At 42.5% G+C, this 23,463-nt stretch overlaps 1 protein-coding gene across 1 annotated transcript in view; it reads right to left on the reverse strand.

The window, feature by feature from the left end:
* Positions 1 to 23,463, reverse strand: part of IQCA1 (IQ motif containing with AAA domain 1) — an 85,113-nt gene that overhangs the window by 32,085 nt on the left and 29,565 nt on the right. The window contains exons 7-8 of the mRNA XM_042822045.1: positions 9,213 to 9,297; positions 2,898 to 3,026 (exon numbers count right to left, since the gene is read on the reverse strand). Of these exons, the coding sequence (XP_042677979.1) occupies positions 2,898 to 3,026; positions 9,213 to 9,297 (214 nt within the window). The remainder of the gene's footprint in view (positions 1 to 2,897; positions 3,027 to 9,212; positions 9,298 to 23,463) is intronic.

A 23,463-nucleotide genomic window follows, 5' to 3' on the forward strand; every position in this document is an offset into this window, starting at 1 on the left:
GCTGAAGCCCCTCAAACCAGAAACACACATTCTGATTTAAGCACGAGCGTGGAAATAGGTGTTTTTGTTTTCGAGGCTTTCTTCAGTTTAGCCCAAGTCAGATGGCTCTGTGGCTTTATATTCTCATTCAGGATGGTGAACTGACTCCATGCTGAGCTTCTGCTGTGGAGGTTTTGCTAATGGACTTCACGGAGGACTGAATATCTCACTGTTTAATGCCTGAGGATGAAATCTAGGGATTGCTCAGCTGCACTCACATTTGGTGAGAGAGACAAAGTGCATTACTGGGTGAAGCAGCTCAGGCTGGTCTAGCGTGTGGAAGAGGGATCATACGGTGCAGAAGTTGCTTTTGTTCTTAGGTGCCCCATGGGAAATCAGATCAACACCTTCCAGAGAAGAAAATGAAGTTGCTCTGATATCAAATATGCTTCTTTAGAGATTGCTATCAGGCTTCAGAAATATTTAAGTTTCCTTCTGGGATCAAACTTTTGTTTTCTTAAAGAACTGAAGTTAGGAGCAAGGCTTTTTTTCTGACTGCCCCACTATGACTTATAGCCTATACTTATTTTAATAAGAGTCCTGCTGTTAGAACTTTTCCATGTACTTCCCAACTGCTCTTAATATCTACTTTTCCCTGTCAGTATTATAACCTTGGAGAGAATGTTCCCTTTGTTCTTTCTCAATGAACCATAGAGAGCCTGATATAATGGCTCGGAATTTTACTTGACAGGACTTGTGATGGCTGAAGAGATGAGAAAGACATTGAGTTGCAAAGCCTCAGAGCTCTATGCTGTTATTTCACCCAGTTTCAAAACAACCTTGCAGAGGCTATGAGAAGAGATTCATTTCTGGCACTGTGTTGATTCTTATCTAATAAAAGGTGAAAGAAACACAACGAAGAATCAAATGTATCCTGTGAAAGTGCTGGTTTTAAGCAGGTGAGTTAGCTGACATCCAGATTTAGGAGCTCAGGATGGTTTTAGTGTTTTTAGCACGTACACCTCACTGACTTGGACTGTCTGGAACAGCTTTCTCCATTGCCTTTGCAAGACCAGATGCTTTGTTTTGGGCCAGCAAAGCTGGGAGGGCATAGGACAAGGACAAAGCCATTGGAGAACACCCTTGTGCAAGCATCTCCTTTCTGTGTAGCTGTGAATAGCAATGCTCTTGCAAGTCTGTAATTTCAAAAGCTTTTCGATGCAATAGCTTTCATCGCACATACTTTCATTTGATCTTCCCTAGAGATCTGCAATGCCTGTGCTGATTTAAGGGGTCACGGTAGGAAGTGACCCAGCAGGACCGAACTTGGCACTAGCGTAAGTGTCTTGAAATCTTATGGATAACTTGGTATCAATATTATTTGGCTTAGGTCTGAAGGCATTACGCTCCTCTTCCTTCCTTCCTTCCACCTGGGCTGGCTCAGCTCTGCCAGCTAAGGCATCACTATTCCACTTCCCACTCCTTGGAGTTTGGTGCCTTTGCTATTGCTGTCACCTTGATGGAAAACGAACAGATGTGTGATCAGAACTTAGCTTCCAGTTCTCCACATTCTATATTGGACTGACCACTGCCTCTTCTAGCTGGTGAAGCAGCATAAGGCTCAGAGCTTGGAAAACACATCTACGCATGCTTCTCCTTCAGCCTGCTGTACGTCTTCATTTATGAAGGAAAATAAATCCCATATTCTGTTTGGAATGACCCAATCAGCATCTTTACAAGTTGAAAACAGCTAACTAAGCTGCAAGTTGAGACTTTGGATATCCTCATCCAAATTAGTTTGGTTCTTTCTAAGTTCATGCCGTTCAGTTTCCTGGCTAGCTGTTATGAGATCTGTCTAGACTGATGGTTGATGATCTTTTTTTCGTTTTTTTGTCGTGGTTTTTCCAGGCTTAAGACTTAAATTCTGTAAAATTTGCAGAGAGGAGTAAGCTTTGTGCCAGAACAATCTGACATCTCCATGTACTCAATGAGAGATTAATGACCCATATTAAAATAATATATATTCAGATATATATATATCACTTCAACTTTGTTTATACTACAGTAAGCAGAAGTAGTTGCTTGAGTGAAAACCTACAATTTTTGTTGTGAAGCTTGCTTATGAAGATGCCCCTAGTCACTGCACTGTTGTTTCACAGGTTCCTTCCTCAGTAAAGCTGCTTCTGAAATAACTTGGAAGCACACCTTAGGGGTAACCAGAGCCTGAGTGTAACAAAGACTTCAGGGAACTTCTCATACATTAAGTGGTGTCCGCTGTGACTTGAAGCAGAAAAGAATTCATACCCTAAGAATGTAAACTGAAAATGCATGACTGCAATTTACAGGCATACAAAATATTGGCTTGCAGTACAAAAGGCGCAGCTGGCCATTAGCAAACTGTACTTAAATTTAAGCTGGATGTCCCAGCAAGCTTGGAAATGGGTATCTGTAAGAGATAAAGGTTCTTATTTCTTGAGTTGCTATGTAAAGGGGTGGTGATAGCCAATTTAACCGTACTGCACACTGAAAGTGTAGATGCTTGGTTATGAAACTGGCCACCATTTTGTCTGCACAAAAGGAAACAATGCCAAAGCCATAAAGTGTGTTGTTCCTCTCATCTGTGTCTCTGGCAGTCTGTCTGCCTATGTCAGCTCTCCCCACTGAGCTGAGCTGCGGCCATGCAGACTCCTTTCCTAAAACAGGAGAGGTAAACTGGAGTTCCCTGGGACTGTGGTAGTAGTTGAAAGTTTAAGGAGGACCAGCCTCAAACACTCCCTGGTTCTCCTGAACCTAAAGCTGAAACCCCAGTGATCATCAGTATCAGTATGATACACATTCATATCCTCTGTCCACTTACAGCTGAGTAGACTCTACCACATCTCATTTTCACAAACGAGTTTTCTTATGTGAAGCCTTACCTTCTTTCCTGTTTTCTGTGTCTTCTTTCCTTTTGCTTTTTCCTTTCCTTTCTCTCCTTTTTCCTTTTTTCCCTTTTCGGATTTTTTCTGCAAAGCCATTTCCCTTTGTTCAGCCAGCTCTGCAGCAACCTGAAAGAGAGGAGTGTCAGAATGTTCACATGCAAGCTGTGTTGGGCATGCTGTAAGAGTTGTGGGGTTTTTTTTTTTTCCCCTTGGTTTTGCCTTTCCTACATGGAGGAAATCCAGTATCCAGTACACTGCTTGGTAGTCCTCCATTGTGATGTACTTACTGCTTTTTTTCTCCCCCCTTGTAATTTGGATGGTGATGGAAACTCCAAATAGCATCTCTGTATTATGAGGGATAGAGGAGTGGGCCTGTGTAGCTCTGCACCGCTTTAGAGGTGAAAAAGAGAGCAAGGAAGGCCCTGAATTGTGCTCATGAGTCTACGAATCTGCATTTCAGCAGATCCTGGGCATGGCATGAAGAATTTTAGAGCTGATCCATTACAGAGAGACCCCTTTCATTTGTGCTGACAGGCAAACCTCAGCATGACTATCCTAATACATCTTTCAGAAAGTGATGATTTTCATGTCCCAAACCACCAGGGCTTTTATGCAGTATGAACGGTTCCCAAAACCACCCAGAAGCACAGTATCCTAATGATATACAACTGAAAGTTCCCTCTGGGTTTAGGGCTGGGTTATGGATTTGTCTTAGCGTTTTTGAGGCAGATTGATTTTATAGAGGGAGGTTTTGAGAGACGGCCTCAAGGCATGTCTAATTTCAATATTTGGCTAAAGACTGAAAGTGTTCTTGCAGATGAGATTGGATAGAGATACTGTGATGAGCTCTGACAGATATGCAGATAGCCCAGCATCTTTATCCCAGCAAGCTATCAGCAGCTGATAACCAGGCAGGGCTGTATCAGCTCACTTCCTGGCTATTTACACATTACTACTATTTGCTTTTTCTACTATTTCCATCTTCCTGGATGCCTCTGATTCTCTCATGCCAGAGATGAAATCTAAGATTGTGTACTGATGAGTAGATCTGTGGTCAATGCAACTAAATAATACATCATTAGTACTGGCAGTACTGTGAAAGCATAGAAAATAGATTTCCAAGTTTAAGACAAACGTTTCCTCTAACAGTAGAAATATTTGTTTTCTATGAAATGCATTTTAATGCTTTAAAGATTGGACAGGGGAAGTGGAGGGGCAACACTGGCTATACTTTGCAGTCAGTGAAATTTCATTACTGGATCTCCCCAAGCATTCCAGTGTTGTACATTTAATTAAATATGGTAATTTAAACCCCAAGCACCCTTCCGACGTATCTTGCGGCGATGAGCAGTGAAGCATTTCATCCTCTTGGATAGATTAATAGATTGACTAGAGTTAAAATAGGATTGTAGTGTCCCAGCAGGCCTGCTGTATCCAAAACCAACAGAGCTACCCAGAGTGTGTCCTATAGTGTAGTGCTGATACCCAGCCAGAAATCCAACCTGGTCCCTTCTGCATCCAACCTCTGCTCTGCATGCCTACCAAAGGGCAGCCATAACCACTTCCAGCATCTCAGTGCTGGGCTGATCCAGCAGGAATCCTGTAAGCACGCATGTGATCAGCAAATGGCTTTCGTTTTAGGCAGTGCTACCAAGTTTTACTGGCAGTGCTTTAAGCCTATGCAGAATCTGATTGCAACAATTTGTTGTTGTGTTTTTATACAGATGAATAGGGTTAGACCAAGCTTCTGTGCTTATTAACCCACTATAAAGGGGTGCAACTGTTGAACTGCCCTTATCCTTTTGTCTTGCAGAACATGTAACCATGTGCAGGTCTGAGATGCTGAGGCACCACGTGGCTGGCAGCTTGGCCAGCATGTGAAGCCTAACTTCTCTGAAGTCTCTGCTTCCCAAAAGAGCATGACAGGGCAAATATAATTTTGCTTTTTCTGCATCAGATACACCTTCTCCTCTATGTTCCTTTAGTGCAGATTTTGCAGCTCTGCTTGCTCCTCTGCTCTAAGCAGCTTCGTAATTGCAGAGGACTGGGAGCTGGGGTGAAACCAGCTGTGTATCCAACCTTGAATGGTTCATACTCTTATATACAGAACAATTTCCCCTCCAGCTACAAGAAGAAGCCTGAAGAATCTGACAATAGAACAGGAATGAAAGGAAAGGACAAGCAAAGGTTAGTTTGAGATACTAAGCAATTCACCTGCATTATAATACCTTTTTTTTTTTTTTTTTTCCCCACTGAAAGAAAACTTCATGGTGGAAATAAAAGCAGGTGTCTTCCTAAATTATTTTAGACTTCCCTTTCTTTGCTAGGTTGCCTCTTTTTGAAATGAGGCTGAAAGTGCTTTGAGAACTCTTAATGATGGGGAAGAGAATGCATATCAGTGAGGGTGGATGAATTTTAGCTCTGGTTTTTCCTAGTCTTGCTGTAGGAGCCCTGCTGGCCAGATGATTACTTCTACCCTGTAACTTTTTTCTTTCAAGGATGAAAAGATGTATTTTTCTCTAAACTGATCTTCCACAAAAGCCAAATCAAATTTTCTACTTGTACATCCGCTTAAGTGTTCCCAAACTTTCTTCAATGCAAATTCTCTTTATTGGGAAAGGAAGAGGCAATGGAACTGAGTGTCACCTATGGATGGAAATGCATTATGTTGGAGTTATGAGCCAAGTATCTGAGACTCCCTAGCTGCCAGCAGGACTTCCTCGTGTTCTCTGTTCCTCAACCACAGAAAGCTTGGCATTGGCTCAGGCAAGCAGATACTTGGGGTAAACGTTCTTCCTCAAGAATAAGCCCTTCCTTCATCTCTTGAAAGAATTCCTTTGTTGAGCTTTTTGCCTCTATTAGTGTTGTAGACATAAATAAATAGAGCTTGGGAATTTCAGATCCGCAGCCATAGTGGGTGTGAGACAGCCTCGGAGCCTTGCAGTTCTGGCTCTAAGACCATTTTGAACAGAAACACTTAATTGGCACGTAGCTTGTGGTCTCTGGAGAGAAAATTTGCTCTCTTTGAGAACTGTGTAGAGGAAGAAGCTATTTTGATGTCTAAGACAAAACAAAAAACGTTTCTTCTCCCAAGACCATCTGAGATGGGAAGAAATGCCACCCCCATGTTCCAGAGAAGCATACCAAACAGCAATGTGTGCACTTACATCGCCTGTGCATCTCTCTTTCCCCCAGCTTGAGGATGCTCAAGGGGCTGTTGATGCTGCCTGGCTTTAGGCACACAACCTAGATTGTCTCTGCTGGCTAGAAAACAAGTTCATCACACCCAAGAGGCAGTGAAGAACCTGCTTGGATCTGGCACTGCCATTCACAGTCCCACTGATTACTGGGATTCGTGAGGACCTTTAGCTGTCGGCAGTAATGAATAGTAATTAGTGCCACTAATAGCTCGCAGACTGCCAAATGAGGCTCAGGATCTGCAGCTAATGCCTGCTTTTTCTCAGCCCTCTTCTAGATGCTGCCGGATTAAATACTGAGATTATGGTAACATAGAAATGACTTTGAGCTCCAAGCAGCAATTTGAACGTGTAACCAAAATCTCAGTCTTATTTTGATAAGCTACTTAATGTTGGTAATGAAGGGGGTTTGGGAGCGAGGGAATGGCTGCTAAATGACAGCTCTCTTGGCTTACTTTCACGGTGATGAGGCTTAATGAACTACAGGAAGAGATTATCGTTCTGTTGGCAGAAGTGTGGGGGCAAAGCCAAAAATTGTCACATCTGATGATTATCTCTGGAGCAAAACATAAAAAGCCATTAGGGACAGGCAGATGCAGGGAGATTACACTCCTTCAGGAGATTCTGCTCCTGAAAAGTGCGTAGGAAGTGGAGGAAAAACTCATGTTCAGTTGAGACAGCACATTTTTCTGACTAAGTGACTGAGTATCTTGCATTGGGATCTCTCTGGCTTACCTTTTCGAAAAGCATTTGCAAAATGTCTTGAAAGCAGATTGTGCAGGAGGCATTACAAAGTCAAGTAAGGTCAGAGTTGTCAAAAGATAAAGAAATATAGAATGTATAATAATGCAGCAATGGTTCGTGAAGTGATTAATTTGTATTTTATTTTCCCCAAAGTGTCTTTACTTAAGCCTTGTAAAATGCTCACTTGTTAAATACAGTTCTGCCCTGGTTTTCCATGGAGTTTAACTTGGGAGCAACCAACCCATCCTAGGAAGGTAATAGATATAAGAAGTGAAACCTTCTGTCTCCCCTGAATTCAAGGACAAAAGTCCCATTAACTTCAATGGGGCCAGGATTTCACTTATAATGCTACACAGTAGGCCAAAGTGAAACAAAACCAGTTAGCCTTGGGATTTTTAAAACACAGGCTGGCTCAGATGAACACAAAACATTTTGTTTTTCTGACATTCAGGTAAAAGCATGAAACTTCCTTTCCACAGCTGCATTCTGGATGCCTGTAAAGGGCATGTGAAGCACCTCCTGCTCTCAGCTGTGCTGGATGGAAAGGGAGGAAAAAAATGGCTCTGGGGATTTCTTCAAAATCAGATAATTGCTAGTGAAAATTTGCAAGAAAACTGCCTTTTTTTTTTTCCTTACAAGTATTTTTCCTTTTATGCAGGGAAAAAAAACAGGCAGCAGAACAATCTCTGCAGGCTTTTGGCTTCCTTTATATTTTATGCAAAGAGAAAGCAGATGCGCAGGAACCACAGCAAAATGGCTGAAGGTGGGAGTTCAAAGCTGGGAGTAGGACGGGGAAAATATTTCTCCAGTGCATGTTACCATCCCTTTTTGCTCAGTGTAATTCCTTGCAATGCTTTCTATTTTTTTTATTTTTCCCCTCTCTGAATTGTGCTTATCCCTGTTGCTTGCACCTCTAATTACCATCATGTCCCCAAGGCCTTCTCCAGCAACAAGCCATGCTTGCTGGGCAGCTTCCCTGCTGCTCAGGGCAGCCAACAATGCCTTCTTGATTCTGGCATGTGTTTCTACTTTAGAAGCTGGAAACTGAATGGACTGGTCTCCTTCATTCTGGGACTGAACAACAGAGCGACTGAGTTGCAGAGGCCCGCGGGGTTGACCTTGTTGTACTCTGAACTTGATGGAAACAGGAGCATGCTCTGAGCTTGGTTTCAGTGAGGCACAGAGAGCTGTTTGTTGCAGAGCTCTTGTGTATTTTTGTAAGCAAAGTAACTACTGGTTAGAGTACTGTGCTTTATGCTGGGTTAATGTGTATTTACATCTCCCTGCACCACGCGGATGCTGCTAACATGCCCCAGGCTTTTCCCAATGATTCCAGGGACTGAATCCAAAATGTTGTTTTACCATAGTTGTATAAGATCATTGGTGGCAGGCGGCTAATGAACAGCCTTTCTCAACAGGGGAACTTTTAAGGACTGCAGAGGTCAATCAGTGGCTGTTTGGTTTTCCTAGCGTGTTGGTAGCCACCACGACTGGTTCACTTAGGGGCCAAATCCTGCTCCTATGTGCAGGGTTTATAAATTCCCTCAGCAGAACCTTTGTCCTGCAAAGATCATTCTGGATAGTGGAAGAGGTTCAGAGTGCCAACTGCTGCTTTCACTTCTTCAGCTGCTCTTAATCACCTTCCCTGTGTGACAGAGAAAGATTACCAGCCACTTCCACTAGCAGAGAAACCAGAAGAGTTCTCTGTTTGTTTGTTTCCAACTGGGAAAAGCAACTGAGATCATTACAAGGATGCATAGGATGAGCCAAGATAATTTCAAATTCAAACTCAGCAGCAAATCAAGGCCTAGGTCTACGTGCATAAGAAACTCTTCTCTGTTTAAACTCATTAATGGTAGATTATGCTGACACAGAATGCAGACACAGTAGAACCAATCTCAAAATGTATTTTCTAAACATGGCAGCCCCGGGTGCCAATTTAAATCAAAGCTTTCTAGATGAGGATTAAACTCTTTGATATATACCTCCATTAGCACCAGTATGGGTACCATACAAATCCCAGCTAGCACCAATTGAACCACGTGGATTTTGCTATAGGAGAGTGGCTCTTTGTAGCTGAGCCCATTGCTCCTGGCTTCCTCAGACATCTGTCTGTATAATCTGCATGGCTGGGTGTCTTCCACCATGACTAAGTGGGTACATAGTCTGAAAGGGAACTAATTTTGGTAGTCAAGCTTTGTGGTTTACCTTGGAAGAAAACAACTGTTTCTTTTTCATTGTGAAGCCATTTAACCACAAGATTCCTGAAGAATTAGAGGACTTTGTTCAGAAAAATTGCAACTTAAAGCATGTTTTATAGAGATTTCTTCCCCCATCCCATCAGCCTTTTGAATTAGAGGAATGATAGTACCTGCTCTGGAGTTTTTTGAGAAAAAATAGCCATTGAACCTCCTGCTTCTTTTGCTGGATAATCAGGAAACCTGCCTATGATATGCCTGCAAGAGAAAAGATGGAAAAGAAGTTAAAATCCGTATTTCTTCACCTGTTACTGCCTCCTGGGGTGGTGGCTTTTTGTACGATTATGTGACCCATTGAGCATCAAAACTTCTTAAGGAATTTCTTAGGATTTACTTCATAGCCAAGAGATGCAGCTTGAAGTGCTTACGTTTCTAGCTCTGCCGCTGTGCTTTCAATATCTAGCTTTAGAAAAAGGATCATTGGGTTTTAATCAGTTTTTGATCTGTAAATTCCAGATTGTATGTCTACATGATTCCCTCCCTCCCCCCCAGTGTTTCCAATGGACAGACAAAGTTGGGTAGTGAAGGTAGTGAAGGGGGAAATTGAGAGGCTTTGTGTTTGGTTGATAGTAAGGAGAGCATTGGTGTGCCCAGATCTTTTGCAAGGATTAAAATATGTGATTACAGTCCAAAGGCCATTTGCACTGATAGGAATCTGTTACTTTCTTCACATCAATAGCTTTTTGGATTACAGCAGTAAGATTTTTCTGTTTAGTAATATCAGGACAATTTTCTGTTCCAAATTCTGACACTTCAGAAAAGTACCTGTGCTGCTTTCAAATCAAATAATTATGTTTCCTCTAAGTGAAATTTCCCTTGAGGAGAAAGCAACTCAGAAAGGTTGACATGATTCATAAAAATTGCATTCATTCTTCTAAAACAACTGGTATCTTAAGGGACTTTCCTAGCCTACTGTTAAGCAGTAGACTCAATTTTGAGCTGAGACCAGTGTGTGTGCTTTGGATCTCTAGCTGTTATTAATGTAGTACCAATTAGAGAAGAATAAACATACATTCATCTGTGAGTGTGAGCTTTGACTTGCATGTTCTGCAATTACTAGTTCTGTAGGCAGGTTTAGAACTTTATTCATTGTATTCCCAGAAACTGCTTTGCATGAATGAAAGGGTGCCCTTGTTAGTGTGGGTCTTTTTTTTTCCCCTTAATAACGGGCTTTTGGCCTCAAAAAGCCAGCATCATCAGTTTACTGGATGGTAGATCGTGCTTTGTTTTTAGTCTAAGCAGCCAGAAAATAGCTCGATTTTTGTATTAAATGTGACATTATTTTAAACGTTGCTGCAAACCTGGCTTACAGCAGCAAGAAATCTCAAAACCTGATATTAAGGCTGTTGCTACTTTACTGATGCCAGCTGGGAGGAAGGAAAGGCAATATGCACTGTGGGTGAAGAATCATTCTGGAGTCCACCACCCACTGGATGTAGTAGTGCCAGCTTTCAATATTTATTAGCATTACATTTGGTATTTGCACTAGCTCTTCATTTTTAAAAATATTTACAGTCTTTGCAGACAGAAATATTTACCTTTTGGATACATATGATGAGTATATATCTGAGTGCTGATGAAATTACATCAGGTTCTTCCCATTTGGTTTGTTTATAACCTATATTCTTGTGTGATCTTTCAGCTCATAGTTGGTGCAGCTCTTTGGGATGGCACGACTCATCTTTTTGTGGCAGCTATTTTGCAAGAGCTTACATTGCAAAATAAGTTCATGTTAATAGAAGTTAATGCCAATCTTTTGAAGTGATAGGAAAAAGACTGTCAGCTATTTACTATCCTGTCAGCTGTTTGGGGGCTGGGTCTTTAGTCAAGGATCATGCAGAATGTAAGTTCCCATGGTCATCTGTGACCTGAGAGCAGGCAGCTACTGCACATTTCAGTCATGCTGATTCTTTAGGGACATCTGTTTGTTCCTTCTGAACTCCATCTTTTCATAAGTATCAACTGCTGCCCAGCAGACATGGAGCACTGTTCTCATCTCACTTCCCTATCTGACCTCCTGTGGGTTTTACTCTTGCTTCTCTAAGTTTTAATGCCCATGGCTTCGGTCTTGTAATGCCTGGAAATTGTGCACATGCACGACCCTTACGACCAAATTCCTTTTCTTATGAAACCCTCTGAGTTCAGAGGTTAAACCAGGGATTCACTTGACCTGTAAATCTGTACAGAAAAATTCAGCCACTGATTTTTTCCTGGTCTGAAGTCCACTTCAAACGCAGTAAGTCACAATTTTCTTCCCCACTTTCTTTTTGGTAGCAGCCTACTCAAAATGCCACCGCAATGGTTCGTCTCATGCATTTCTTGTAAGCTGTTATTTTGGATTCAATTGGACCCAAAGCTGTATTTTGTGTAAGCTTGCTTTATGGTTGCCAGTAATGACAAAGCATCAGGCTGAACTAAGTGACCGGTAGGCACTTTGCAAATAGCAAGGCTGTTCCTATATCCTTGCTCCATCGGATGTGCTACCTGTTGCCCAGGAAGATTTCACGTCTGTTCTGCATCAAAGAGGGAACACTCCTTGAACAAAGAGGATCTTCCAAACACTTGGACTGATTTTGTGGTTGCTTTAGAGTGACAATTGTTCAAATACTTTTAAACTGTGCTTCCTTTTAGAAACGTCCTACAACCAGTGAAGCTCTCGTGATCAGAGCCAGTTCTCAGGCAGTAACACTGGAAAAAACAAAACCAGATGATGTAGGAACTTCTCCAAACTAGAGAAAGCAGTTCTGTTTTATGGAACCAGGAGGGTGAGGTGTAGGAGGAAGGCTCGACAGTTGAAACCCTTCTCGGTTCCAACTCTGAAAATGGAACAACCATACAGAAAACCCAAACTTGCACAAGGTGGAGCTGTGTATGTTAGCAACATACCTGAAAATCCATACCATAGTTTGCAACAAGCCTGAAAATCGAAGTGGAATGAGGAGCATTATATATGCACCTTCATTGCTTGTTAATTCTGAGAGGTGAGGTGTAAGAACACTCACTGTAAAGCCTTAGACCATGAGAGATCAGTAGGTGAGAATTTGAGGCTGGTTATTTAGGTTGCTCTCTCAGTTGAGTGAAAAAGGAGACTCCTCCCATCTGCTCAGTTGGTTTTTTTGGTATTCAGAGTACCTTGATGCTTCCTTTGTGTAGGTCGCTATACCTAGCTGACAGATAACCCACAAAGGCCCTCATGCTTTTTCTGCGTGTCATTGCAAAGAGAATAGTATGCAAAAACTAAACTGTCAATCAAAGTCTGAAAGTCTGGTTGCACATTGACAAGTAGTGGAGAATACAGAAACAATTTAAGCTCTGGGTGAGAAGGCTATCGGAGTATGTAATGTATGAGCATACAGCACATGTCAGAAATGCCTGGTTCCAAGGCAAGTCAAAACTCAGTGGATCTGTTATTTATTATTGTCTCAAGACTTGCAGGAAAATAATCTATGCTTTTCCAGCGTCAAATAAAACTGTGCAAATGCCAGAACTGGAAGACACAACTCTTATTTTCAACGTGTTTGCTTCAGTGGGAGTGCTGACAACATGTTTAGGACAAGAAGCAAAAGCAGGAACAAATTCTGTAGCCATCAGACTTCATACGGAGGGTACAGTTCTAAAAGAACAGATGAAATATGTGAGAAGTCTGGCTGCTCACTTAAACTCAAGTGGCTGCATAGAAGCAAACAAGGCAAGACTAAAGACTCAGGGCTGGGAGGCAAATTTCAGCAGTAGCATAGGGAAGCCTGCAGGCAAGGAGTTGAGTTGAGGAATGGGAGAAATCCGCTCTCTCTCAAGAAAGCGGTGCAATCCTTTTAAAGGGAGCATAGCATGGGTTTGGTAAGCAGCTTTACAGAAAAGCCATTTAATTGGAGTGAATGGAAGCCCTGAATCTAAATCAAAACAGCTCAACTGGAAGAATAGGGGGATGAACAAAGATGGAGGAGTGAAAAGTGAAAAGAGAATTAGATGTCCAGCTAATTAGGAAAGGGTCTAATGAGATTCTTGTGTTGCTGCTCTAGATACATCCTGCTCTCTTCTCTGGTTCAGTTACTGCCCTCCCCATTTCCAAAGTTACTCCTCTTACGATAACACAGATCTGTCAACTGTAATTGAAAAAGAATGATCTTTTATGGTCTGCAATGTAAAATCTTTTGTCTCTGATCACAGCACAGATTTCTGGCACTTCTGGGCTCAATTTTCTTTTAGCGCACAGCCCAGGTTTTAATGAGGTTTGAATGGTTCTTCAACATCTCCAAATCACCCCCAGATTTGGTATGAGTCAGTGTGATCGGCAGTCTCCTGCTGAAGTCTCTGCTAGGCACTGAAATGCCACGGCACCCCAGTTCTGACCTGGCAAATAAATTCCTTGTCTGGACAACGGCCGTGCATTGTGCTCATCACATCTGGTGCTTCTACCCCTGCTCATTTCAGGAACATCACTGTTTTTCCTTGCATCTTTTCTCTCTGTTCCACATTGCTCAGGAATGGTTGTAGTTAAGGCTAAATATGGCTGTTGATTTACGAGAACATACTGTTGATATAAACAATTTGTCTGGTAATAGACTCAAGTTACTACCTACTTTATTCTCTGGCGTGATTTTACGTGTGTTATTCTTTCTTTTTGGCCACCACTTCTTTAGCTAATTGCATGAAAGGCCTTGTCACGAAAATAAAAAATGGTTCTTTGGAGAAAAGAAGAGCATTTAACTCTTTTCAGGTTAAGAAAGGATGTGGGCCGTGCGCAGAAGAGAAGGCATGAATGATGGTTGTCCTTTCTAGGCAGAGGAACAGCAGAGTGTTCTGCACAGAAAAGGAACAAAAACAAAGGGTGAGGGCTCTGTAAAGAAATAAACACCTCTTTAGTTTGTAATTCTTGCCTGTTCCTGTAATCCAACTCGATATGGGTTCTCTTAAATGGAAACATTGGTTTATTTTAAGTATCTTTGCTGCAGTATTTTCTTTCCTTTTGTGTGTGTGCTTCTGTTAGTTCTTCAAGAAAAAATAACCTACACAAATATAGAATTACTTATATAGCAAGATTGATTTCCACAGGCTCCCTGTCATCTTTAATGGGTTTGGACAGACATATTACAACTGATGTTTTATCTATGGTTCCGATCCTCCAAGCAGTTGCTTGAGGATTATGCAGAGAAGTAATTCAGTGGGGTGACCTGCAGGGAGAAGTGTTTGGAGGATTGGAACCCTTATTGTTCTGGCTAAATATTTGGCTTTAAGTTTAAGATCAAGTGTTGTGAGGCCAGCAGTGTGCGAGAAGAAACATTCCCATGGAGGACCAAGTGTGGGAAAGGTGATATCCTCTATTGTAGTAACTATCATAATGAGAAACAATAGATGGTCTTTGGGGTACCCAGTGACTTTCTTAGATCTGAAATGGCAGAACCGAGCTTCAAAGACAAGTAAGAGTTGGGAACAGTTGTTGGGGATGCAGCTCTAAATGTGGAATGTGGTAATTCTTTGTGATAGTTTTATTACACGTAGTTTTTATTGGCCAGGAAAGGTAGACCTTTGGCTGACCCAGTACAGCTGTTCTCAAGCTTCTTGAGTTCCCAAAGAACAGTTCTTACATTGAAATAAATAGGCTCTTCTTTGTCAAGAAGTTATTTTACGTCTTCCAGAATCCTCCTGGTCTTTTAAGGATAGCATTAGGTAATTAGTGGACCAGGAAAAAAAGAGAATTTCTGTTCCTGTTCAGATGGCCTCATCATAAGTTTTCTGTGCCACAGCTTCTGTCTATCCTGCCTCCTGCCATAAAAGGATTTTTTGACCTATTGGTTACTTCAGAATTCTGACCAAATATTCCTGGCTTGAGTTTTCTCTTTGAAATTTATCAGAAATATGGGAAGGTAGCTCTGCGAGTACTGCTGGAGTCTTTGAATGGGAATAAAAGGCAACATGGGCACGATTATTACTAAGGGGAAACAAAAAGTCTTATTTAACACCTTCAATAATTCAGCTTACATCTTAAAAAAAAAAAAGAAAAAAAAAAATCAGATTAAAAAAGTTGGCAATATCAACACTACCAGAATGTCTCGGCGCCAGTGATTTTGCATGCCCCTGCCTGCACCCCCAAAAAAGATTGCCAGTAATTTTCTTGGAGCTCAGATCTGAATTAATTCAGGACTGAGAGTCAGTCAGACCCTGCCCTAAGTAAATGAACTTGCTTGCAAGAGTTAGTAATAACATCCAACCCATACCGAAAGCTTAGGCAATCCTAGAGAAGTTGGATATTAAATTTACCCACCATGGCACAGAAATGGAAATAAAATTAAAGCGACTGGAAAGTAGATTCTTATGATTCAACATACTTTCCTTGACAAGGAAAAATACTTTCCTTGCAAGGCAGAACAGTAACAGTCTTGGGCAGGATTGCTGTGAGCCTGTGTGAAGCGAAAGCATCTCCTGAAGGACTCAGGGAGATCTGGATCCCATCACTGCCCTTGGAGGGAACGGTTTCTGAATGAGGAGCAGGGCATGTAATGCTTGTCACGTGGTAGTCTAGTCTGCAGTATTTCTACTGCTGTTGGCCCTACCAGACCTGTCAGTAGATGCCTTATTAGTGAAGAATTCATCTAATTGACTGTATGCAATTGGGGTAAAATTTTGATTATCAGTAACAGGCCCTAGAGAACCAGAACTCCTCTGGTTTTACTTCTCTGAAAACTACAGAAGGAAGAATTAGCAATCTATTAGTGTTGAGATACCAAGAACATACAAGGCAGATCTAAAAGCAAAATACAAACTCGATCAATCTGACTGATAACTCTAGAAACAGAGTATGGTGCATCACAGCTGTTGGAATGACCTGCAGGCACAGATGTCCAATGTGTTTTGTTTCTTAAGGTTACACTTTGGTTCCTCATTCTATTTTGGATGTTTCTGTGACCCAGTATTTACTGGACCCAGGTTGCAGGCTATGATTCCTCAGTAGTTTGTCTCATTAGGTGAAGGGCTGTTCATCACCTTCCACAGGTAGATGTCCCTAGGCTTATTTCCAGTGTCATCTTCCTGATGACAGCCTTCTGAAGAATGCAATTCTGTCAGCCATGCTGTAATGGGACTGCACTGTGCAATCCTTATGTGGAGAAAAGTCCCTGAGGGCCTGGCACCACGTTTGGGGAACTTGGCCACTGGAGTAATGGGTACACTGGAGAGCTCAAAAGTCTCATTAAACTCTCATCTGTTTTATTTTTGTACATCTTCCTGCTCTTTCCAGAGTGAGGTCAAAAATACAGAAGCTGACTCAAAGAAAGGCCAGGTCAAATTCCCCATGCATTTACTGAATTCCTTACCTTTGGTCAGCTTATCCCGCCTTCAGAGAATGTCAAATCCTGACTCAAATTGGCAATATTTCCTGTGCTTAGTATTAAACTTAAGAGACTGAAACAATTATGGCTGGTTTTAAGCAAGATTACTTTAACTCAGACTAGAAGCTTTGCAAGAATAGCTTTCCTGCAGAGTCAGCCAGAGGGAGTCAACAGTACTTTATTAACACAATATGAAATCTGCAAAGAGGGAAGTAAAGCATGCAATTTTGTAGCAAGGGCAGCCAAAAGAAATAACCTGCCCTCCAACATCACCAAATCACTTGGGAAGTGGAGTGAAACAGAGTGCACTGAACGTTTTGTCTTATCGGATTTGCTGGTGAAATATTTGAGCCATCACTTTTGCTTCTAGAAGCCATGGTGCCAGGGAAGCAAAATGCACCTCTTTTGGAGAAGAATGAAGGTGCAGACTGGGCAACTTTGAGTTGTTTTGCTGTGGCCCATCACTAATCTGTGCTTTAAGCTGTAGGTTATGCTTAGTTGAGGGCTGAGCTGCTGCAAAAATGCTGCTCATGTATGAGCGATGCGCTGGCTCTCTATGGACTTTGTGATGCTTTTGTGTGTGCTGTATGTCTTCTGCTACCACTTGACTGTGAAAGGCACTTGAAGTATTTAAAGGGAATTAGAGGTATTAGCTGACTAAAAACTGTGAGATGACCGTGTTCTCCATGTGCTGGATGGATAGTTGGATGCGTGCATAACAAATGCAACACACCTGGGGCACATCAAGCTCCCTGCATGCACTGCACAGTGTCTGCATCCTGGGAAACTGTGGATGAATAGCTTGAAAACAGAGAATCCTTGTGCTTTGATCTACCCTGTTTTTAAACACTTGAAGAAATACAGCATGTAAGAGTAATAGTTATCCTTGTGTGTCAGTGGTTAAAATGAGCAAGGCTGCCTGAGGCCATGTCTAAAACCATGTGATTTCTGTCTGGTTTATAACTGATTGCATCATTTTGCAGTACGAGGAAGATGGGTAAATCTGAAGGTAGTGCCTGGTGTGTTTCAGTGGTTCATTTCCCTCTTCTAAGTCTGCCTTACGTGCATGGCACCGGTGTAGAAATACAACTCAGTCTGATTTCACTGATGTAATTTTTGCCTCCTTGTACTCAAATGATCTGCATGTGGACATTGTCCTGTTCCTGCCCCCTGCACTGCAGCCATCCTGTTCATGGATCACTGTGCTGCTGACCTGCTGTGTAGCCACGACTTGTCTTCAAGCCTTTGTAAAAGGCAATGTGCAATCAGCATCTGTCTGATGTCACATTACTGCTTGCTGCTTTGTTTCAGACCAAGAGCGTAGTGCTGTGTGAATAGGGCTGCTCATAGCTAAGATGGTGCTTTCTTTATGAGTGCTTCTGATGTGGGAGTACTTCAGTGGGGAGTGAGAAGCTGAAAATGTGGAGAGTTATATTCCCAAGTTAAGAAAGCAACCAAATATGACGATGCCTGTTTTACTTCTGCTAACACTGTTGTCCACCTCAAGCACTCCTCCTGGTCCCTAATGCTTGTGGTCAATGCTAATAACTAAATGGCTCGATAGCACCAAAAATAATTTAGAACCTCTGCTTTGGCAATTCAGAAGCTGGTGAAAAAAGACAAGGAAAAACATAAGATCATAGGATGGCTTGAATTGGAAGGACCTCCAAGACCACCTAGTTCCAACCCTCCTGCCTTGGGCAGGGTTGCCAACCAGCAGATCATGTACATTGATGTTGGAAGTGCAATTTGAAAAGAAGGGTTGAGACTTAAAGGCCAAACTGTTTACTCACTTATTAACCCTAGAGGGTTTTTTTCTTCTCTCTCTCTCTTTCTGTTTTTTAATACTGGAAATCAAACTGCATTGCTTTATGGGCCTATAGACCGTATCAGTTGTTTGGAATGGCCTTTGTTATAGGAAAGCAGAGCTCCCCAGGGGGAGGAATGTAAAGATTAGTTTAGGACAGGAAAGAAATATAGGCATTATGTGGGAGAGGCTACAGTCAGCTTCTCCCACCTTGGCTCCCATGAGTTCCCAGGCCTCCCACAACTGCAGACCTTGCAATCCATAAAGAATAAAGCCTGTGTTATATAGAATTTCCCAGCAGAGGATGAAGGTGAAATGATACGTTGGGCACAGCACTGCCCTGTCTGCGGCAGCTCTCAGGGCTGAGCCAGTGATGGGAAGCACATGGACTCAATGTGAAAGATGGCAGAGCTCCGGCTCTGGAATTTGCTCCCTTGGAGCAATTGTATTTTGACTTGGAATACTTTGAGGACTCCTGCAGCTACACAGACTGCAAGCTTTAACTTACAGCTACTCTTTAAACCAATATCTTCAAAATTACTTGCTGGATTACATGCTTTCCAGAAAAAAATCTGCAGGAAAGACCCAGTCTCCTTGTGAGATGGGCAGCACAAAACAAGAAAGTAAATTTCCTTTCCAAGCCACCTAAGGATTAGTGCGTCAGTAAGGCACTCTGAGAGGACAGAGGGGAGTATGAGAGCAGATTTTATTTAGGAGTGATGCAGTTTCCTGATGTTATATAAATATCTCAGTAAGCACTGAACCCTTTCGTGTAATACTGAGCGCACTTTTATGCAAGCATTAAGCTCTTCTATGATTCTACACTTCTTTCCCAAGTGAACCAATGTTGTATTTCTAAGGTATCACACTAAATTGGTCTGTGTTGAAATTATTAATTTGTACAAGCCTAACAAGAGCAAGTAAACCCCTTGTAAGCACTGTAAAATCTCCCTCACTCAGCCTAGGATGGCGACTCTTAATACTGCAGTTGCCTAAGTCCTAAGGATGCCTGACACAGCAGACAAAACATAATTGGTGATGCTAATAGCTGGGCGTGTTTGGAGAAAATGACTGTAAGTAATTAGATTTTCTGTTGTAAATGTTCCGGGCTGAAACACAGCCTGACTTTAAAGCCCTGGACCCTGACCTGGATAATAAAAACAACCTGCTTGGTAAGGTCTGACCAATCACCCCTACACTGAAATGTTCAGTAAAACTGAAACATATTGATTCTGGAAGGAATGGGTGAGACTCAGGTTTCAGGCAAGTTCTCATCCCACCCACAGAAATACTACCTCAAAACCTTTTCAGTGTTGAGGTTCCAAAGGAATATAGGTTTGGATGGACCAGCTTTCATGCTGACTTTGCATGGGGAGGAGTCTACCTGCATGCTCGGCCTGCTTGCACAAGCTGTGGGTTTGCTACATGCTTGTGTAGCAAATGTGCTGCTTGCTGCTTTGAAGGGAAATAGCCAGAGGTGCTAGAATAGAACCACAGACTAGAGACATAGAATCGGGTTGGAAAAGATCTAACAGCTGAGTACAGAGGGAAGGGGAAAGAACTGAGACAGGGGAGGTTTAGTTTGGATATTAGGAGGAAGTTTTTCACCCAGAGGGTGGTGAGGCACTGGAACATGTTGCCCAAGGAGGCTGTGGATGCCCCATCCCTGCAGGCATTCAAGGCCAGGCTGGATGTGGCTCTGGGCAGCCTGGTCTGCTGGTTGGCGACCTGCACACAGCAGGGGTTGGAAGGAGATGATCATTATGGTCCTTTTCAACCCAGGCCATTCTAGGAGTCTATGAATGAGCCTCACCTGCCCTGGGCATACTACCAATCCTGGGATCACAGTCAGTGCAGCTGTCACCCACAGCTCATTTGCTATAGGGATGTGGAGGTGGATGGATGCAATCTCCTGCTGTGTACACCTCTTCTGTTTTAGCCCTGCTGGAATTTGTCTTCTGCCCCAAATGGGAGGGCATAATCTTATTTTAACTAAATGCATCTAGATATTTTATGAACCACCTAAGAATCTGCTTTCACTGAAGCTGTGCTCTCCACCCCCGTGGAAGCCAAGTTTGAGTCTAATTGGGTCCTTTGATATTTGGTTTGAGAAAGAGATGAGGCCAAGCCTACAGGTGAGGGAGAGATGAGAGCGGAATGGAAGAGGTCTCAGAAGTGCAGTAGATGTTACACTGATTTCCAGTGGAAGCCTGGATCTTCTATGCTGGACGATGCAAATCCCCTGTGTGAGGGATTCATTTAAAATTCAGCACTTAAGGAACTCGTCAGCAGCTCGTTAAATAAACATGCTGGCATATTGAAAGCACGTTGGCCACATTCAGCCTTATGTTCCATCAGACATTCTGCCGCTATCGTCTCCAGTATGTAAACTCCCAAAAAGCCGCTGTCAGTGAAAAGGGCGAAACAACCGCCTTTCAGAACTAAATATATCCCTCTCATCCTGTGAGAAAGAATAACAGGCTGCCATTCACAGCCCCATTCCCAACCATAACTCGCATGCCTTCATCCTCTCCATACTCAAAATCAGACTTCCTGGCTGGAGACAATCCTGTCTTTTTTTTTTTAATGTACCCACCTGAGCTCCCTTACTGACGTTTGGAGACTGCTTTTTTGTCTCTGCATTGGACATGCTTCATATTTTCCATCAGTCTTTGGTTCTGGCTGTACCTGTTTTTCAGATTGGTACCTTGTGGGCTTTTTTCCCCCCAGTTATATGCCTCTTTCATCCCTCCTTTTCTGATTCTGCTTCTCTAGCTCCTTGTGACTGTTTCTGCTCCCTTTTTGCTCTGCTTCTTGTTACAGTCCACACCACATTTCTTTTTTTCCCCACTTGCCTCCTTTCTTCTTTGCATTCTACAGAGCTAAGGCTGAAAATGTCTTTTCTACCTCCTTTGCTTGCTTTTCCAAAGAGATCTTTCTGTGGAGCAAGTTTGGGAACCACTGCTCTGTGCTTCCTGTTCGTTTTTATTCTCCTGACTTCTGAGCTCTTCCTTAGTCTTTCTTTTCCCAGAATATCTTCTAAACACCTCTCCTCTGCCAGACACTGACTCCCCAGTACCTGTCTGCCCTTCCATCAGGCACCAGTGGGACTCCTGATTCTTTTTTCTTTGCCTGTTCCTTGTTCCTGTATCCCAGCACATCTTCACTCTGCTGCTGGAAAGGGAAGAAGTGGGAAAATTGGTTCCTTCACCGGCACTGCATTAACTTGCTGGAGAAGATACCTCTCTCCACTAGTGAAGTGAAAAATTTGCTGGGCTGGATCCTTTCCTCTTCCTGGTGGGATTCACTCCCTTCCTCCTTTCTCATGGTTCAGTACTGTGCTGGTCAAACCAAGAACAGGTCAGGTGGTAGAGCAGACCCCTCTGGGGCAGTCACAGTGAGTAATGAGTTGGGTTGCTGAATCAGAAACCAGCTCTGAGGTGGAAATCTGGCCCCAGCTATTAATGCCAAATACCCCATTTGCCTGTTCCTGCCTTCAGAAATCCAGTCTGCTGTGTGGGGACTCTGCTTGAGAAAGGAATAAAGAAACAGCAGTGTGGGAGAACTGAGACCTAATATACGCAGGAAAAGCCAGATTTCTCAGAAAAAGCCTAATCCAACCTTTAAAACATGGACATAAACTGCTGGCAAGCGTGAGCCCTGAATCTTACTGATGTTTGTGTCTGCACGAGTATCTATGACAACAAATAAATCTACTGTTTGGGAAGTGTCCTTGAGAACATCGGTGGGGGGGCTGCGCATGATGTTGGTATCACTTAGCATTTCCAAGCTGTTAATTCCTAAGTATTACTGTAGATGGGTATGACTACGTTAGGAAAATGAACTAATTAGTTACAAGGTTTTTTTTCTTGCTTGTAAGTGGGACCGGCTCAGAGTAATGCTATTTACTTTAGCTGATTCCAGACTTTTTAGGCATAGGAAGGAATGAATATTTTTAGGAGCTTTAATACTAATACAGGAGGTTTAAACTCAAGGTCAGTGGACTTTGTGAGTCCCTTTCAGACATTTAAGAAAGGTAGGAAAGTGAATCTAACCTTAACTTGCTATAATGGTCAGTTTTCACTCTGCAATGCTACAAATCCAAAAGCAGAAAGCAAACGAAACCTGGCAGTTTAGATGCTGAGCATTCAACTTACAATATGTAGCTCTGAAAATGCCAGTCCAACTGATTCAGGTTTTTCCAATAAGGAGACAAGTTGAAGACATCATTTTGCCTGTGCAAAACAAAGGTGCAACTGGACCTATCCTTCTGATCCCAAGACACAGCACAAGGAGCTGCAGTGTGACAGTGATGGGTCACTACTGTGGGTCCTTTGGAGCATGGTGGTGATGGGTCAGTGGTTGGACTAGGTGATCTCTCTGGTCTTTTGTAACCTTTGCGACTCTATGGTTCTATATATCTGAGCTGTTCCTGTTTTATGTATCCTGCTGTTCTGCCTCCACAGGCTGAGCCTGTAGGCTCTAGGCAATTTTGCTTGTAGCCTACAGTTCCTTGAATATTTAGAGTTTTACAATTGAAAAGGCAGAAACTGGGGTTGTGAAATGGAGTGGGGAAAAGGTTAAGTCTGTCTGGACAAAGTATTTGAGAAGCGAGCAAGTTGAGGAGAAAAGTGGAAGAGCAGAGATTGGTCTGAAGAAGAACCTTGCTCATTATGGCTCTGTAATGTGTGACTGTTAAATCTGAATGAGCGTTTAATGCCACTAATGAATAATTTATATGCAAGCACGGTAAGAGGTGTGCAGTGCAAATCATGCCACAGTGAGAAGATGAATATGTGTCTGCAGATGCTAGAAGCCTGGAATGCTCCTGCAAGAAGCCCCTGATCTTGCACTGGTGGTGAACTGGTTGGAGAGCAAGCCTTTGTGGTGAAAGAGTATGTACCTCTGCCTGTAACAGCCTCTAAGCAGCTCTGATTCTGACAAACTTGCTCATTAAGTACGTGGACCCCTCTCTAGAAGCTAATGGGAAGCTTAGAAAATGACCAAGCAGTGCTAAACAATATTGGGATCTGACCGCATATTCGGTAACAAGAAGTCAGTCAGCAAACTGTCACTCCAAGGAGAGGTCGTCCAGAGAAGGTTGTTAACAATGTAGTGATTTAAGATATCTGAATGTCTATCTGGAAGGGAATAGCAGAGTTTGGAGAGCTGGTGCAGATATGTTTATGTGCAGCATTGGTGAGTAAATCACAGGCATGAGGATGATTTGTT

The sequence above is a fragment of the Centrocercus urophasianus genome, unplaced genomic scaffold (assembly GCF_019232065.1).
Source record: "Centrocercus urophasianus isolate 14NV4802_14NV808 unplaced genomic scaffold, USGS_Curo_1.0 seq_20, whole genome shotgun sequence".
Classification (NCBI taxonomy): Eukaryota; Metazoa; Chordata; class Aves; order Galliformes; family Phasianidae; genus Centrocercus; species Centrocercus urophasianus.